Source organism: Eleginops maclovinus, chromosome 11 (genome assembly GCF_036324505.1).
Source record: "Eleginops maclovinus isolate JMC-PN-2008 ecotype Puerto Natales chromosome 11, JC_Emac_rtc_rv5, whole genome shotgun sequence".
Lineage (NCBI taxonomy): Eukaryota > Metazoa > Chordata > Actinopteri > Perciformes > Eleginopidae > Eleginops > Eleginops maclovinus.
In genome coordinates this window covers 3924837-3942075 of record NC_086359.1, presented here as the reverse complement: position 1 = coordinate 3942075, position 17239 = coordinate 3924837, and the positions used below count along the sequence as shown (strand labels likewise).

The window sequence follows — 17239 nt, the reverse complement described above, 5'->3', positions numbered from 1 at the left end:
CTGAGGAAGTGTTTTGTATAGAAATGGGAAACTGGGCAAACACATTCCATTTTTCTGCCATGTTTCAGCCAGTTTTGATTAACTTTCTATCAATAAATGTGCATTTATTTAACTTATTTAAATAAATGCACATTACATTTCATTTAAAGGACTCTTCATAATGTCAATATACTCAAATGACCACAAAGAAATATAACACAAGTACAGAGAGACACAATCACAATGGCTATGAAAAAGGACAAACAACTCTGAAGAAACATAGAATGGCTATAAAGTGACTAAAAATATCTAAAGAGAGATCCAAATTTACCACAGACACAAAAATACTACAAGAAGACAAGAAAATTACCACAAAGAACCATACATTTACTAAAAAAGAGACACAACATACTCGAAGGAGGCTGGAAATCACCAAAAAGAGATGCAAAATGACTAATATAACACAAAACAGGGAGACACAACAAATGAGCGACATAGAAAACAACTACCGGTAGAAAAGTCTGTGTTTCTCGCTCCTTACTGCATTCCATGTTGTTCTGGGTTCTTTGCTGCTGTAAAATAGTTCAAGTAGAGACACTACATCCTGATATACACCTGAACATCAGCAGGAGAGGACTCTTTAAAGTACAGACACTACATACTGATATACTCCTGAACGTCAGCAGGAGAGGACTCTTTAAAGTAGAGACACTACATACTGATATACACCTGAACATCAGCAGGAGAGGACTCTTTAAAGTAGAGACACTACATACTGATATGAAGCTGAAAATGAGCATGAAGGACCCCTTTAAGTTCAGGTTGGGATGTTTTTAGTCACTTTTATATTCCCTACTGTCACTACTTTATGAAGCTGGTGCGATGCCAGGTGATGTTTGGAGTGTGTGCAGCGAGAAAGCGTCATTAGGCAGACCTGTTTGTGTGTGAATCTTAGTGGAAAATTATCCCATCATGCCAGATGTCTCTCCTGGGGCCGGAGTGGGACATCATCCAGCAGGGTGAGAGTTTAACTAAGCCCTTTCAGCTCTGTAGCACAAAAACATCTTGTATTATCACTCCTGATGATGAATGTATCACCACGGTTTTTTGTGCAATGCCTGCAAAGAAATATGATTAATGCTTGGTCTAAGTTGCATCTGCTCATTGTGCATACGCCTTACAAAGCTTATGTAATATACAGTATTTCTTGGATGCAAGCCAAAGCAATCAATTAGGCTCGACATGCTTGGCACACACATCACCAAGGCTACTATCGCCAACAATAAGGCCTTTTACACAACTATAATATATGGACCTGTTCTCCATGACATCCCTATAGGTTTCCACTGTGACCAGCCGTGAAGCTCAAAGTGACCTTAGTTTATAAGAGAAATTATAAAAAAATAAGTAAAATTTTGAATAGAAAGTCTCTCCTGGGACATGTCTCCATGCTTTAATGTTCAAAAAGCTCTTTATTTTTCTCATACTGCCTGTGCTGCAGCTCCTCTTTTCACCCTCTGTCTGAAACCAGAGCCGAGTCTGCTCTGATTGGTTAGCTGGCCGGCTGTGCTGTGATTGGTCAACCGCTTAGAGATGTCCCACCCCTTAGCCTTATCATGTAGAATGTGTTGGAGCGCTAGCCAATAGAAGTGTGAGTGTTACCTAGTGATGCCACTGAGTTACAGAAGTAAACAAATTAGTCCACTGGAGGATTTTTAGCCTTTGCAGACCATTTACATGCACATTAATCTATTACAGCCTAGAGGAAAGGCCCAAAAGCATAAAAGGGATTTCAGAATTGTGGGAAAAGTGTAAACCTCTAGAAACTCTCATGATACAGAAAATGATACAACAATAATAAAACAGTAAATCTATGATAAAAATAGAGGTCTTCCTGTTAGGGTGCTTCGATAAGGGAAAAGCATGTGTGTGTGTGTGTGTGTGTGTGTGTGTGTGTGTGTGTGTGTGTGTGTGTGTGTGTGTGTGTGTGTGTGTGTGTGTGTGTGTGTGTGTGTGTGTGTGTGTGTGTGTGTGAGGGGAGGGGAGGGGACAAGAGCTGGACAAGCTGATAATGCTGTGTGTGTTTCTGTCCTTCTGCATTTGACGATGGGATTGAAAGGACACACCGGACTACCGTTCTTAAACATGACGTGACGTTGGATTACCGCCTCGGGACAATACTGGCTGTCTCATCTTGCAGCGATCAAACATGGCATGGCGTTGTCACTTATAAGAGGTCTTAACGTTTGTTTGTTTTTCAGCATCTGTGCAAATCTCAGTTTCTTTTTTTCGAATTGTGCAGGGAACACATTTGCAGCTTCTGTTGATAGACAGAGATGGGGAGCAGTGACCTTTCTGTTGTTAAACTTGAAATGAAATATGACCATCCCAGCACACTTTGGATAAATATTGTTTGTTAGAGAGATATTTTTTGGTGTGTATGACTGACTTGAGTGGCATTTTTTTTCATATTCAGCTATCATTTTGTGTCACACAGACATTAACAATGTGATAGTGGAGTAGCTTTTGACTTGATTTCTCTCTCTTATTCTCCTTCTTCTAAAGGGAGGTTATTGTGCAAAGGTCTGCTTTTCAAAGTAACTCCCTGAAAATGTCATATTTAAGTGGACATGCGAGCACTGAGGCTGCTGTAAGCATTACTCCTGACAGCTTGAACTCCCAAGAACCCCCGACCGAAAGCATCGTGGGGCCTCGGGTGATGGGTTTCATCCTGAGCATCGCCTCGTGCCTCATCATCTCCACCAACCTGCTGGTGGCGGCCGCTCTGCTGAAGCTGCTCCTGAAGAAGAGGAGCCAGAGCTGGGTCTTCGTCCTAAACTTAGCCCTCGCCGACGCCCTGGTGGGTTTGGCCATCACCGGGCTCGCCGTCGAGGACTTCAATAGCAACCCTCGTACTCTTGTCACGGGGGATCCTCCAGCTCAGGGAAAGATCCGGTGTTTGATGCGGATGGCCTTCGTGACGTCGCCCTGCACAGCGTCCATCATGTCCATGTTCCTGATTTCGCTGGACCGCTACGCAGCCATCAAGATGCCCCTGCGGTACTCCCAGCTGGCGGGGAAGGGGACGGCGGTCGGGTCCCTGATGGCTCTCTGGATCAGCTCCCTCACCCTGGGGTTCTTGCCAGGTGAGATGTAGAAAATACATTAATGTATGGGATTAAAGAAGTAAAAGAAAAGTGCACATCGTCATTGTGCTATGATGACTAGGATCTCTGTGTGTGTGTGTGTGTGTGTGTGTGTGTGTGTGTGTGTGTGTGTGTGTGTGTGTGTGTGTGTTTGTACATTTGGAGTTGCTGAAACTGATTGGGTTTTTAGGAGACTACCTACATGCCAGCTAATTTACACCATTTTTAGACGGATAGAGCATCTGATCGAGGTTCAAGAGTGGGATGGGTGGGTCAAACAAGTGCTGGCCTTTCATCCATGCTCACTGTTTTAGCCTATCGTATAACTAAGATAACTTATTGTACAAAGTTGACGATAAAGGCATGCCTTCTGCATCATATGTTCGTGCCATTTACCAGCATCGGTACTTGGAAGAGTTGCAAAAGGTTACTTGAAAAGGAGAAAATATAACCCTTGTTTTGAAGTTGTTTTTGGACAGAATTTTCTGGTGGCATAGTGATGAACATGACATCTTTCTGTCTCTGTGCCTCAGTGATGGTGCGGCAGCTCCAGGCAAAGGACTACGGCGGCTTCTGCGCCTTTTTCTCCGTCATTCACCACATGGGCATCATCCTGCTGTTCAGCGCGTGCTTCTTCCCCGTGTTCTCTGTGTTCGTTTACATCTACCTGGACATCCTGAAGATCGCCTGCAGCCACCAGAAGCAGATCTGCCAAGTCAGGCAAGCTGGTTCGAGGACAGGCGACCGCCAAGATTACGAGCAACATCCCCACCAGCAGCAGCACCAGCAGCTGAGGAGCCACTACTGGAGCCACGTCAAGGCCCTGAGGACAGTGGGGGTGCTGGTGGGCTGCTTCCTGGTCCTCTGGTGCCCTTTCTTTGTGGTGTGCATCGTGCATCTCCTGTGTGAAAGCTGCCAACTCACCGGTGTCTTAGAGAATTATTTGTGGTTGTTGGGACTGTCTAACTCTCTGATCAACCCTCTGGTGTACGCCTTCTGGCAAAGGGAGGTGCGACAGCAGTTAGCCTTCTTGTTTTCTTGCTTGACAGACCGGCTGTCGGCTGCTGGGCCTTTAGGTTTCACAGAGAGATGTGACCCGCAGCCTCCTGTACTGAATCACGCCGGTGCTCCTGCAGGAGAAGACCTCAACCCGTCGTTGTTTCGGGCGATATCAGTAAACGACAAGGCTCAAACTGTGCCACTGTCTGCCTCCACCGGACTGTGAAAGAAAGGGTGGCAACAAAACCATGGCTGGACAGAGAGTCTCTTTTAATTTCAGTTAATGGAAACTATTGTTGTGTTTCAAATTGCGTAATACTACTGAGTCTCAATGCAAAGTATGGATTGTGCACTCATACCAGTCTAACACATCAGTGCTGCATCTTGTCTACGTAAAATAAATAATGCGATGAGCAGCGATTAAAGGTCCCCCTGGAAACAAAGCACTATGCAAATGAAAGTTCCCCTATAGTGGTGCCTATAAGAAGCAAAATCAGTTTGTTTTATAGGGGTTATACGGTCAAGATTCACATATCGACCTCACATAACTCTCTGTTCATTTCCTGTGATGTCAGGACTCCAGCCTCATGCAGGAAGCAAAGTAAGAACGAAGGGTCAGAGGTCAGTGGCAGTAGGGAAGAGGCAACGGTTGAAACGTTTCACAGGGTTTGACATGTGCTACTCGCCCCTCAACGGGACTTTTGATCCCACTAATATCCTGCAGAGACACTGTGCAGCCGGGAAAACCCCACCAGACAGAGGGCTGTGATTAAACCAACAATACAATCAATAAACACTTTATGGTCTGACTGTTGTTTAAAAACACTGGAAATGTTCGTGCATTTTGTTTTTTCTGGCAGGTATTTACGAAGGTTCTCATCCAGCATTTAACCCCATCTCACTTTATTTTGGTCATTATATTTCTCTTAGCTCTTCTATGCCAGATATATTGTGGCAATAAAGATCAAAGATAGCGTGCAGCGAAGGTCAGGAGACACACTGGAACCCACGCATGATTTGTAGTCCTTTTATCCCGCTCGTTTTACACCACTTTATTACATCCATGTGATTTATTTCGCCGTGCTGTTTATCCGTCCAGCGGCTATCACACACTTAATATTTCATAGCTGGATAACTATTCAGTCATGGATACTTCCTCTGCTGCTTGAAGCTTGATAAATACCGTCCACTTTAAGTGTCAGCAGCCTGTATCAACAGAGCACATGTCAGGGACGTGTGTTTACTTTAGTCTGCAGAGTCCACATGAAGCTAATCAGCTCAGGTGGAAGTGTACCTTCAGCCTGCAGCAGTGTGCACACACCTAACCATCCTTTTATATCAGTTAAAATGATGCAATTCTACCCACCTCTGATAAGGAGTGAGCAGAGGTAAATAGTAACACAAATGCATCGTCTAAAACACAATTAAAACACAGAAAATGCAAAATATTTATTAAAAAATGCTGGAAAAAGAGAAACAAATACTCAAATTTCAAGTTGACAGGAATGCTCTCTGGAAATGTCAGGACTGTAAATCAAACTTCAACTCAACTACAAACAGGTGTGAGATCTATGAGATCTATCTGTGTGTGTGTGTGTGTGTGTGTGTGTGTGTGTGTGTGTGTGTGTGTGTGTGTGTGTGTATGTGTGTGTGTGTGTGTGTGTGTGTGTGTGTGTGTGTGTGTTAGCTGGGCTGCTTCTGCATCCTCAGCGGGTTGAAGAACGGATGCCACAGCGCCTCCTCCAGCGTGATCCGTCTGTACACGTCGTACTCCAGCATGGAGCCCAGCAGGTCGAAGAAATCCTCCTCGCTCTCATCATGCATGTAGTTCTGAAAGGGGGAAAAAAAGCGACTTTATTTGAGCTACTTCCTGCTCACGGCTGCAGCTGATTGGCTGAAGTGTTTTGCTGTGTGTACCTTGAGAGGTTGGAGGTGTTTCTTGATGTAATCGCCGGAGGAGCTGCTCTTGTCCCAGTGCAGACTCCCGTTGTGCACGTAATGCTGCTTTCTACACGCAATGAAGCACATACACATCTATTGAAGAACAATATACTACATGTACAAAAGCATACATTGCAACATTTCATGGCAAGTGTCTCACATAATGGCCACTAATATTTAACATTTTGAAAAACAGTTGTTAAAATTCCCGGTTTATCAAGATTATACTTTTGCGTAAAGGCAAAAAAAATGATGTTTAGGATTCTCTTCTCTCGTGTGTGTGTGTGTGTGTGTGTGTGTGTGTGTGTGTGTGTGTGTGTGTGTGTGTGTGTGTGTGTGTGTGTGTGTGTGTTACCTGGTTTTTTCCAGCAGGTGGGAAGGAATCGGCCCCAAGATTTTCTCCATCATGGCCAGATGTTCTTTACTGTCGTGGGTCTAGAATAACAAAAAAATGCAGGGTAGAAAAGACGTACAAATGTATCAGTGTGTGTTTGTTTGTCAGTGTGTGTGTGTGTGTGTGTGTGTGTGTGTGTGTGTGTGTGTGTGTGTGTGTGTGTGTGTGTTTGTGTGTGTGTTTGTACCGGGAAAATTGTGCTTCCCAGGTAAAACTCCATGAGAACGCAACCAAGACTCCAAACGTCACACGACTGGTTCCAGCCCAAATCTGTGAAGAAACACAAGACACTTGGATCATTTTACATGCAGTGTGTGTGTGTGTGTGTGTGTGTGAGAGTGTGTGTATGTATGTGTGTGTGTGTGTGTGTGTGTGTGTGTGTGGGAGAGTTGTCTGTGTACCCAGGATGACCTCTGGAGCTCGGTAGTGGCGTGTTGACACCAGAGATTCATGTTTTTGGTGGTCAAATGTGGCCGTGCCAAAATCCACCACCTTCAAATCCAGACTCCTTAGTTTCCTCTCGGTACACTCCTAAAACACACACACACACACACACACACACACACACACACACACACACACACACACACACACACACACACACACACACACACACACACACACACACACACACACACGCACACAGACACACATACACACACACACACACACACACACAGCTTAACACTATGTACTTGAGATGAGAGTGTGTTTCATTGTCCTAACGGTCCTCACCCTGCTCTCGTTGTACTGCAGGTCGTAGTCGGAGCAAACAAACAGGATGTTCTCTGGCTTCAGGTCTGTGTGCGTCAGCTTGTTCCGATGCAGGACTGTAACACACACAAACACACACACACACACACACACACACACACACACACACACACACACACACACACACACACACACACACACACACACACACACACACACACACACACACACACACACACTTTTATTGTGTGTTTGTCTTTTCACAGTCAGGAGTTAGACTGGGCATGTTTCTGAGGTCTGATGGATGCTTCGACTCACAACAGACGGCCCTGAAGATCTGGAAGGCCATGCCTCTGATCTGCTCCACGCTGAACGGCAGGAAGTGGTTCTGCCGGAGGAACTCGAAGATGCTGAGTCCGAGCAGCTCGAATACGATGCAGACGTGACCTTCGTGCTCGAACCAGTCCCGCATCCTCACACAGGCGCTGCAGGACAGTCATTGATTATATTAATGTTACTCATGTTGCTGTGTTTCTCTGAGTGGAAGCTTCTAGTGTCTCAGTGGGATTAATAACACTCACAATGTGTTGTCGTCATCCAGGCCGTTGATCTCCTCTAGCACTGAGACCTCAGACTTCCCTACTTCACGGAATAACTCCATGTTCCTCACAATCTTCACGGCCACACGCTCCTCTCTGATGAACACAGATAATAGAGAATAGATTAGGACGCTTGTACATTTTCTTTCATCCACATGGCATCGAATGTGTCATAGTTTCTTAGACATTATAGCTAAACGTGTCCACCAAATGTGGCTTTGATAGCACAAAGTGTTCAGGAGATGTTTCAATCAGCATGCTTGCTTACGTTTCTCTGTCAATACACTCCACCACTTTAGCAAAGGCACCTCCTCCCAGCGTAGAAACCACCTCATCTGGGAGGAACAGACAGACAGTGAACATCAATGCCTCAAGGATAACTTCTTCAACAACGATTGTTCCATGTTTTTGCCCAAAATCAACCAATGGAGACTGAGATTGAGTTGAAAAATGGGCTTCAATGTAACGCTATTGGCAATTCTGCAGCAGGTAGATCCACTTAAAGTTGACAGATATTATTTATGTCTGATCGTAGAAAGGATCCCGCAAGTATTTTTTACCAAACTTGATCCGGTCTGCTTCTCATTGTGTCGATTTCAGGGAGACTTGGTTAGACACAATAATGCTGAATCAAGTAAGAACAAAAACTGCAAAACACTAACAGCTATCCTACCCTGTCTGAGGCAAAAACAAGCACTTAATGGACGTGGATTGACCGCTGTGCAATTTTACCAATAGGTTTACATTGCATCTATCTGGAGGCTGCTCATTTACAAAAAAACAAAGAAAACAAGATTAAATAACAGCGAGAAAATATGCATCTGTAACAAAAGGGGGAATAATAATATCTTAATCTAATCTTAAATATCAAACTGTTTCAACAACAAACATATGATGAGGACCGAAAGCAGACTAAAGACAAAGGTTGGCTCACATCTCTCTTTCATCACGAGGCCGATGTGATAGTCGAGGTGTCCCTCCTCATCGCTCTCGCGGCTTTTTCCCTTCTGAGTGGTCTTTACTCCACCATCATCAATGTTATCAGCAGGAAAAGCAGGTTGGAGCCCGGAGTTTTCCTCAGGCTGGATGAGGTGGTCGTGTTCGAGAAGAGACAGAGGAAAATCATTTGAAATATGTCAGTTTTTCATCACAAAATTGCTTCCAATAGAGGACAGTTTGAGCTTAAATCAGACAATTGCTTGGAAGATTTGCCCATATCTGTCTTCTTGCCAAACAAAGTTCACGGATAAATTAAGAAACAGGAGAGACTGGATCACAAACACTTTTTTACAAATGTTTTGGGAAATATTTCTGTCCAAAAGACCAAAATGAGAGGAGCATTAAGAGGAGGAAGGAGAACCGTACCGAGTTGCCAGTTTCCAGGGAGCTGCGGGGCGAGAGCTTGTTGAAGCTTCCTGTCTTTCCTTCATAGTCTAACTTCGGCTCGTCACCATCTGCCAGCAAAATAGTTGATTTCCTGTATTTATTTTAATTACTGAGACACTGACCTTTTTAAAAATCACATGCAAGGACTTTTCAGGAACTCTCCAGACCGAATTCTTTCAAATTCAATCACCGAGTGGAAAATAAAGTCACCTCTCCAAGACCCATACTCGCTGTCCTTCTTGCCCATCGTACTGCTGCACACACTGAGCTGTGTAACCCCGATGAGCTGCCTCGGCTCCGGGCTCTGGAGGTCTGCTGAGTACTGAACACAGAAGAAGAGGAAGACACACGGGCAGAGCGACATGAGTTAGTATAAAGCATGGAAGGACTAAAAAAAACCTTAACCATGGGGATGAAAACATTGATATTGTAGGTCAGTATATAGACAAGCTATAATGACATAGTATCCAAAACATATGACGTTATTATTTTGAGAAACAAAGTAATTGCTTTGAAATGTTTAGCCTTTATTTTGACATAATAATGGACGGTTTTGACTCTCAATCCAAGTCATTTTTGGTAGTAAAAGAACAAAAGAAAAGCCTTATGAAGAGAAAAGTATCGACGTAATACAGAAAGTTTCCCACTATTTTGAGAAAACAATCTCACAGAAATGCATCTCATAATGATTCTTGATTAAATTGGACCAACAGACTCAACAACAAACCAACAAAACAAATGCACTTCTTGGATATCAAAACACACAAATCCTTAAAGCAACTTACGAGAGCTGTCAACCAAATGAAGAACCTGGCTCCAAAGGTAAAAAACAAAACCCTCAGCCGTTTCCTCTGCTATATTACAACTCTCTGCTGTTCTGCAATAAAGGTGGAAATGTTAAATAAAACAGCATGGATCCAGCTGGAGGGTCTGGTTTAGCTGCATAGAGGTTCAGCTCTTCCTCTCTGAGCTCGGTATTTAAACCCTCCGTCCGGACCGCCCTTGTTCTGCAGGGACAAAGATTTCCCTTCACCCTGATCCTGGTTTTCCAAAGCTATTCATAGTTTCTACATCCCTCCGACCTTCAGACCTGTCGGTGTCTCTATCGCTATCTTTTCCCTGGCCTTTAGGGAGAAGGCTAAATTACGGACCCCCTCCCGGGCCGGCAGGTCAGCTTCGGACGAGGTGAGAGGATAACAGGAAACTATAATGGTCCCAGTGGGGCAACTGGGAATTTACCGCAGGCGTCGCATGTACGAAAGTAAAATATAACAGGGATAATGCAATTTCATTTGATTGCCAATTATGTTTACAAATTCAAGGAAGAAAAGGAGCAATAATTGAACTATAATAAAAAGAAATATGTTAAAGAAAACTGATTTAATATTACAAAAAAAGAATGAAAAATATACAATATATATAAACAGTATACACATGTTTAAAGTGGAGCATTTTCAGAAGCAGGCCTAGAAAATTGGCAGCCTTTGGACCACATTCAGTCCTCTGATCATTTAAAAATACGCGGAAAAATGTGTTTAATCAAGATATTCACACTCTTACTTGTTAAAGGCTGCATCACATACATCCAAGTCTCCGAGGTTTTAAAAGGGATTTAAAAGAGATTTTCAAATATGCCAAATCTTGAAAAGTGTGTTTTTTTACAGCTGGGAAATGTAGCTCTTTTTTTGAAGTACACCATACTCAACCAGGAATGAACCGTGCATACTTTAGGGAACTATTTCCAGCATAAAGGGGTCTATAGTTTTCCGACAGCAACAGCTTACGTGGGATCAGCTCAAAATAAACTGGTGTTCAAGGACAATGGAGATCTCTCTATAGCTCTTACTTACAGATACTCTGCATTATGCATCTATAATTACTACATCTCAATACCGTCCACCGCAGATTTATATTACCTTCTTTTAGAGCAACTATTTTGTCTTGGTCTCTCAATTTGCTTTTTTCTGCATGGTTTTCTTTCCCATATTTTATAACCTTTGTTGGAGGCAGTCTGGGAACCAACTTCATTTCCGACGACTGCCTTGCTGTAATTCAAAATGCATATTATAATGTTATGATATAATGCATAAAATAAACAATTTCAAAGAGAGATAAAGAGCAATCGCATGACCAAGAGAGTTTTTACTCCATCCTTTGAAAACACATCAACTAATTTCAGCTCCTCACGTACTTTTTCCTTGGAATTCACTCATAAAAATAATAAGGAATTAAAGAATTTGAAAACTCTGGTACACAGGAACTAGAAATTCAAGCTTTGGATGCAGAGTCAATATTAGTTTTTAATGTAACAGTGAGTGAAATCTGAAACCATATCTTGTACACCGTGTCTTTTAAGTGTCTAAAAGAGGATTTACAGGGTGACGGACGTCCTGACAACAGCATGTCCACCTCTGTCGCTGCCCGTCTCTCTTCCACAAATAGCAGACATGCCATTCACACCAGGGGGGGGTCCACTCTCCTTCCACATCACTTCTTATTCATCTTTTCAGCACCTCCTGCGTCATCCCCGCAGCATATCCAGTGACATGTCCTCTTTTTTTTACCTTGGAACCAACGCTAACGATACGCAGGAAATGATCCCGTTAGGATTCCCATTGTTTCCAAGAGAGAGAGAGAGTCAATCAATTCATATATTTGATACCCTTATTAACTAATTCAATGTATATTAAGATATTCATAGGTTTTTTATCAGTGTTGTAGGAAGTATTCAGATCTTTTAATTACGTTTATGTATTACTACAGGTTAAAATACTCAAAATCTGAGTTAAGTAAAAGTAATAGCATGAAAATGTACTTGAAAATACAAAATTCAGGAACGTAAATACAAAAAGTTAAAATACTCATCAAGCAGAAAGGCTTATACATCGTATACTAATATGAGAGGTCTAATGATAATTGTTTTGCTTTTTAGATTTGTATTTAAAAGAGAAGGTATGAAAAAAAATGATGCAATTAAAACTAAAATACATAAATAACTAAATAAAAAAGAGAGATGAAAAACTAATACTGTAAAAGACATTAATACATGCATCTAACCAGAGGATCATTCATATGTTGTGTTCCATATCTCACCAATTAGTGGATTTTAATTAGTGATGCATTAATGTGTTCATCATTGGAACTAGTTAAGGTGATTTCATATATTTTATAGCTTAACTTATACATATATATTGTGATTTATTAGACTACTATTATTATTATTTGTTTTATATGTTTTAATAATCAGAATCTTATCAAGTCTTGCTATGAATGCAGTGCAATAAAATATACAATATTTCCCTCTGAGAGGTAGAGTAGAAGTATAAAGCAGCTTAAAACAGACGTACTAAATAAGTAGAAGTTCTTTAAAAGTACAAGTACTCAGTTCCACCTCTGCTTGTTATAGTAAGTTACCAATTAGTGGATTTAATTATAGATGCATTATCGTGTTCATCATTTTATCATTGTATTTTATTTATTTGGCAGCTTAACCTTTAATAATACATTATGATTAATTCATATTTTGCATTAATTAATAAAGTCTTATAAAGAAAGCAATGCAATACAATAAAGAATATTTCCCTATAAAGTAGCATAACACGGACATAAGTGAAAGTACCTTACAGTGTTTGAGTAAATGTACTTAGTTACATTCCACGCCTGCTTTTTATAGAGCGGTCCCCCAGAGCAGCACTGGATCCCCCCAGGATCAGCTGTCTGTGATGGGTGGTAAATCAGCGCTGAGGACGCCTCTCTGCTGCTGACAACATGCAGACTGCTGTGACTCACTTAACATCCTCCAGCACTCACTACTCACCCAGCTCTGAGTGGAGAAAGTTCCACTCTGCAGATCAACAAGGGGGCGGAGAGGGGGGCTCAGACCTCCAACCAGTTTAACCAGTCACCAACCGAACAGATATAAATCAACTAGTTAGAGAAACACACTAAGGGACCGTTTTATCCAACAGGCAATGCGAGTGTTAGATACGGTGGCCCTGAAGTGCAAGTCAAAACGACATTTCATAAAACACAGCTACATTTCAAAGATTACGGAAAGGGTATTCCTTTAGGGAGAACACTCCTTCTTTGTGATTGGACAGAGCTAGCCGGAGAAACACTGCTGTGATTGGTTGTTTGACAGCGCCACATCTTTCCTGTGTACAAACTACCGACCTCTTTCAACCGCTCTTTCAGGGTTCGAAGGGACATGTCGATGTCGTGATGGGTTGACAGCCTGTCGTGGATTACTTCATCCTTTGTTAAAATATTCCCTTAAGATTTTCATCTCTTCTTCTATTCTTTTTAAATTCACAACCAATCACAGCAGTGTTTCTCCGGTTAGCTCTGTCCAATCACAAACAAGGAGTGTTCTCCCTAAAGGAATACCCTTTCTGTAATCTGTGAAATGTTGCTGTGTTTTGAGTAATATCGTTTTGACTTTCACTTCAGGGCCACCGTAGTTAGATAATGAGCTCACCACCAACATGTGTCTATAATAAGGGGTTAATGTTTACATCTGTTTATTCCACTTATTAATATACCATTAAAGGTGCCATAGAGAGCATCCATCTGGTACTTTAAATTGTTCTGTCTACAAAGAAGGTATAGAACTTTGGTTGATCCAACAAATGTCCAGATGCGGTTTTACAGGCCCATTTACAGCCCTATGATTTGGTCATAGAATGAAACGAGCTGAATTGCCTTATTTGGGGCTCATTTAAATAATTATGAGCTCTGCTCTGATTGGCTGGTTTACAAGGAGCAATCCATGGCTGCCCCAGAGCCCACAGAAGCAAGTGAAGTTCCTGAAACTGTGAGAGATGAACCATGGCTGGATACCAGCAGTGGCTCAGTCAGTAGGGACTTGGACTGGGAATCGTAGGGTCGCCGGGTCAAGTCCCCGAACAGACTTGAAATATGGAAAGTGGACTGCTACTTGGAGAGGTCCCAGTTCACCTCCTAGGCCCTGCTGTGGTGCCCTTGAGCAAGGCACCGGACACCTCCAATGCCCCCTCCCCATTGCTCCCCGAGCGCTGCACAATAGATGGGTTAAATGCAGAGGACCAATTTCACGGTGTGTGCTCTGCTGTGTGCATGTATGTGACAAATAAAAGAATGCCTTTAAAAATTCAGGAATAACGGAGCAATAACAAAAAGAGGAATAATAAGGCTGATAATTTGGCTCTTTACTTGCTGTACAAATCGAAATGTCCCCTCAAAGGTGTTCTGATTCTGAATAGTAATACAATATGTAAAAATAAAAAAAGTAAGTAGCAGGACAACATCAAATAAAAAGTGTATCACATGCACTATGTTTTTTTTATTGTGCTGTTTAACTTCCTTATTTCTTTCTGTCTTCAGTATATTGTTGGTTGCACTGTTGGAGGAGAGTGGGACTGAAGATATTCATGTCTAAAAATAACACTTGTGGTGCAAATGACTTAATTAAAATTTCACCAGTGAAATTTAAAATGCTTTTGATAAAACCCCAACTAAATAAAGCTTGCAGGTGTAAATATATGTAAATACAAAACAGAAAAGGCCACTTCACTCCACACAGCCTTTCTTAATTGTCACACATAAACAGAATAAACACATCTAATTATTTACTGACTAACGGACTGCCTGCTTATTCTCACATTGTTGGGTCATTTGTTTTTTTCTATGAATGGAATATGATGGAATCCAATCCACATGGTTGAGATAGGTGACACATAGCTTTGTATTGAAGGGGATTATCCAGCCATATCAGTTCTAGTTTAACACTTCATCTGATACGGCTCAAAATACACTTAGATGAAACCTAACAGCAGACCACACGGCTCTGACAATGAGCACTATGCCTGCTAACCACACTGCTAATGCTCTGAGTGAAGCACTATTTCACGCAGCATGCGGATGAGACTCGAACTCTATAACTGGTCGTTACACATGCAGAGCAAAAGACGCTTTAACATACATTTCATTTTCTGCCATAAACAACAATTATGCACATGTAGCCAAAATGACAAAAAGTGTAAATGTTTTCAAGAATTGTATTTCAAAATAACGTCTTACTCATGCAACATGATGACTTTGTATCTTAGAAGAATGACTAGTATCTGAAAAAAAGGCTTTGTTCATTAAATAAAGACTTAGTATCACAAAACAATGACTTATATTGTAAAACCCTGATTTAGATTTGCAAAATTCAGACATGTATCTCAAAACACTGACTTAGATTCTCAAAATAATGACTTAGATTCTCAAAATAATGACTTAGATTCTCAAAATAATGACTTAGTTTCTCAAAATAACGACTTACTTTCTCAAAATAACGACTTAGTTTCTCAAAACACTGACTTAGATTCTCAAAATAATGACTTAGATTCTCAAAATAATGACTTAGTTTCTCAAAATAACGACTTACTTTCTCAAAATAACGACTTAGTTTCTCAAAATAACGACTTACTTTCTCAACACAGAGACTAAATAACCCAACAAAGTGACTTGGTATATCAAAAGAAAGACTAAGTATCTGAAAACAATGATTTAGTAACTGAACATAGTGATTCAATATCCCAACAAAGTGGCAAGTTTTCACAAACAACGGACTAACATGCTCCAAATAATGAAATAACTTCTGAGAATAATGATTCAATCAATATGTTAGATTGTGTTTATATTATTTCTTCACATTTTGTAATTATTTCAGTCATAAAAGGATCTTTTTTCATCACATTGGTGGAAATGGTCTTCAGGGATTCTGAAGAAGCACACAAACCTTAAGGTGTCGCTACTAATGCAATGATTACCAGAGAGATTCCAGCTCCCACTGGACTTGAGTGACTGTCGTTTAGAGAATTCATTTTGTACTTACCTGACTTTGTAACAGAAGCTGTGGAGTCTCCTGCTTCTCCTCCTCTATGGCACGCTGCTGTATAGTCTCCTGTTGGTTGTGAGTATTTTTCCCTCCTCTTCTTCAGCTTTCTCTCAACACTCCTCCTCCCCGACGTTCAATGCAAATCTTGTTGCCACACTGAATAGCTGCCAAAGAAGGAGAGACAGAAGTGGTAAGGCTATAAAACATTATGTCCAACAGAAAACCAAGACGCAAACATTCCTGCGCACTTCACGTCCGTAAAATACCCGGCCAGCTGCATGTGAAAAGAGACCCGGGGATCGGCTCGACCCACGACCCCTATCCTGACCCAGCCGGGGCTCTTCTTTCATCCTGCAGGAAAAGACATAGTGTACTGCGTCTGATCTGGAGCTGTTGACGTAAAATGATGCTGGATATTGTGTGATGTTGTTTTCACTCTTCAGATTCCACCTACAGTGACAATGTGGTGTATCTTCAGAGGATTTCGTGCCTCGTTGTCAGAGGATGATTGTGTCGCACTGTAACTCATGTTAACATGGACACGGGTTTTTGAGATGTTGCCAGAACAAAGCCTCGATTACACGGTTTACCTTCCAAGCACTCCAGACTGTTTCAGTTTCTAATTTCTTGACTCGTTGGTCATGAGGTCATGCTTTAATTAAATACCAACTTCATTTTTAGGCGCTTGGATAGTTAGGACTGACTGCTTGTAAAATGGTTTCAGAAACAGGGGCTCTCTTCTCACTATATAGCAAATTGTTTCTTGCAGCCAGAAATGCCATGAGAAGGAGGAGCTCTTTGAACCAGGGAATGATTTCGGACACAGCTAGGATTTCAGAAACATGGTTCTGTATTTGCACTTCTTAGTTTGATTAAATAAGGAGGCCTAAACTACTAAAGGCAATGAAGAAAAACCTAGTTGTGGTAGTTTGTTATTTGCATACATTACATGTACAGGGCTCAATCCTGGGACCATTGTTTTTCTCTTTATATGCTTTGGAAATAAAAATCACAGACTATATTTTCTAAAACTCGTGCTGTTCCATAAGACAACACTTCAACCCCTAAATGATCATTTATGTTTTAAGAAGTCAACTTTGTTTTACATGGTTAAGCAAGAATCAAAAAAGGGCGGAAAAGTCTCAATACATTGAAGTAAATGGAGAGCAGAACCTCAAAACATTTGCAGTAATAATTCAACTCAAGCAGTCTTTGCTAA

The 17239-nt window shown here is 41.5% G+C and overlaps 2 protein-coding genes across 2 annotated transcripts; one reads left to right on the top strand and one right to left on the bottom strand.

Annotated features, from left to right (window-relative positions):
* The first annotated feature begins 2590 nt into the window (after positions 1-2590).
* Positions 2591-4350, top strand: LOC134871504 (glucose-dependent insulinotropic receptor). The gene is made up of 2 exons (XM_063894220.1): positions 2591-3125; positions 3659-4350. The coding sequence occupies exons 1-2, from the start codon at positions 2591-2593 to the stop codon at positions 4348-4350; spliced, it is 1227 nt and encodes a 408-aa protein (XP_063750290.1).
* A 1300-nt stretch (positions 4351-5650) lies between these two features.
* LOC134872376 (dual specificity protein kinase CLK4-like) lies at positions 5651-9998 on the bottom strand. Its single transcript, XM_063895660.1, has 13 exons — positions 9944-9998; positions 9369-9480; positions 9138-9226; positions 8707-8854; positions 8041-8107; positions 7755-7868; positions 7492-7658; positions 7195-7289; positions 6861-6990; positions 6647-6729; positions 6421-6500; positions 6042-6132; positions 5651-5954 (listed from the first exon to the last, which is right to left on the bottom strand). The coding sequence occupies exons 2-13, from the start codon at positions 9403-9405 to the stop codon at positions 5808-5810; spliced, it is 1248 nt and encodes a 415-aa protein (XP_063751730.1). The 5' UTR covers positions 9406-9480; positions 9944-9998; the 3' UTR covers positions 5651-5807.
* Positions 9999-17239: the final 7241 nt, after the last annotated feature.

What these genes read in the sequence shown, in the direction of transcription:
- LOC134871504 (XM_063894220.1), top strand. Translation starts at nt 2,591, where the DNA reads ATGTCATATTTAAGTGGACATGCGAGCACTGAGGCTGCTGTAAGCATT. An exon ending in CACCCTGGGGTTCTTGCCAG is followed by an intron (nt 3,126 to 3,658) that starts GTGAGATGTAGA and finishes TCTGTGCCTCAG; the next exon opens with TGATGGTGCGGCAGCTCCAG.
- LOC134872376 (XM_063895660.1), bottom strand. Translation starts at nt 9,405, where the DNA reads ATGGGCAAGAAGGACAGCGAGTATGGGTCTTGGAGAG. An exon ending in CTGGATGACGACAACACATT is followed by an intron (nt 7,659 to 7,754) that starts GTGAGTGTTATT and finishes ACTGTCCTGCAG; the next exon opens with CGCCTGTGTGAGGATGCGGG. An exon ending in GATCTTCAGGGCCGTCTGTT is followed by an intron (nt 7,290 to 7,491) that starts GTGAGTCGAAGC and finishes TGTGTGTTACAG; the next exon opens with TCCTGCATCGGAACAAGCTG.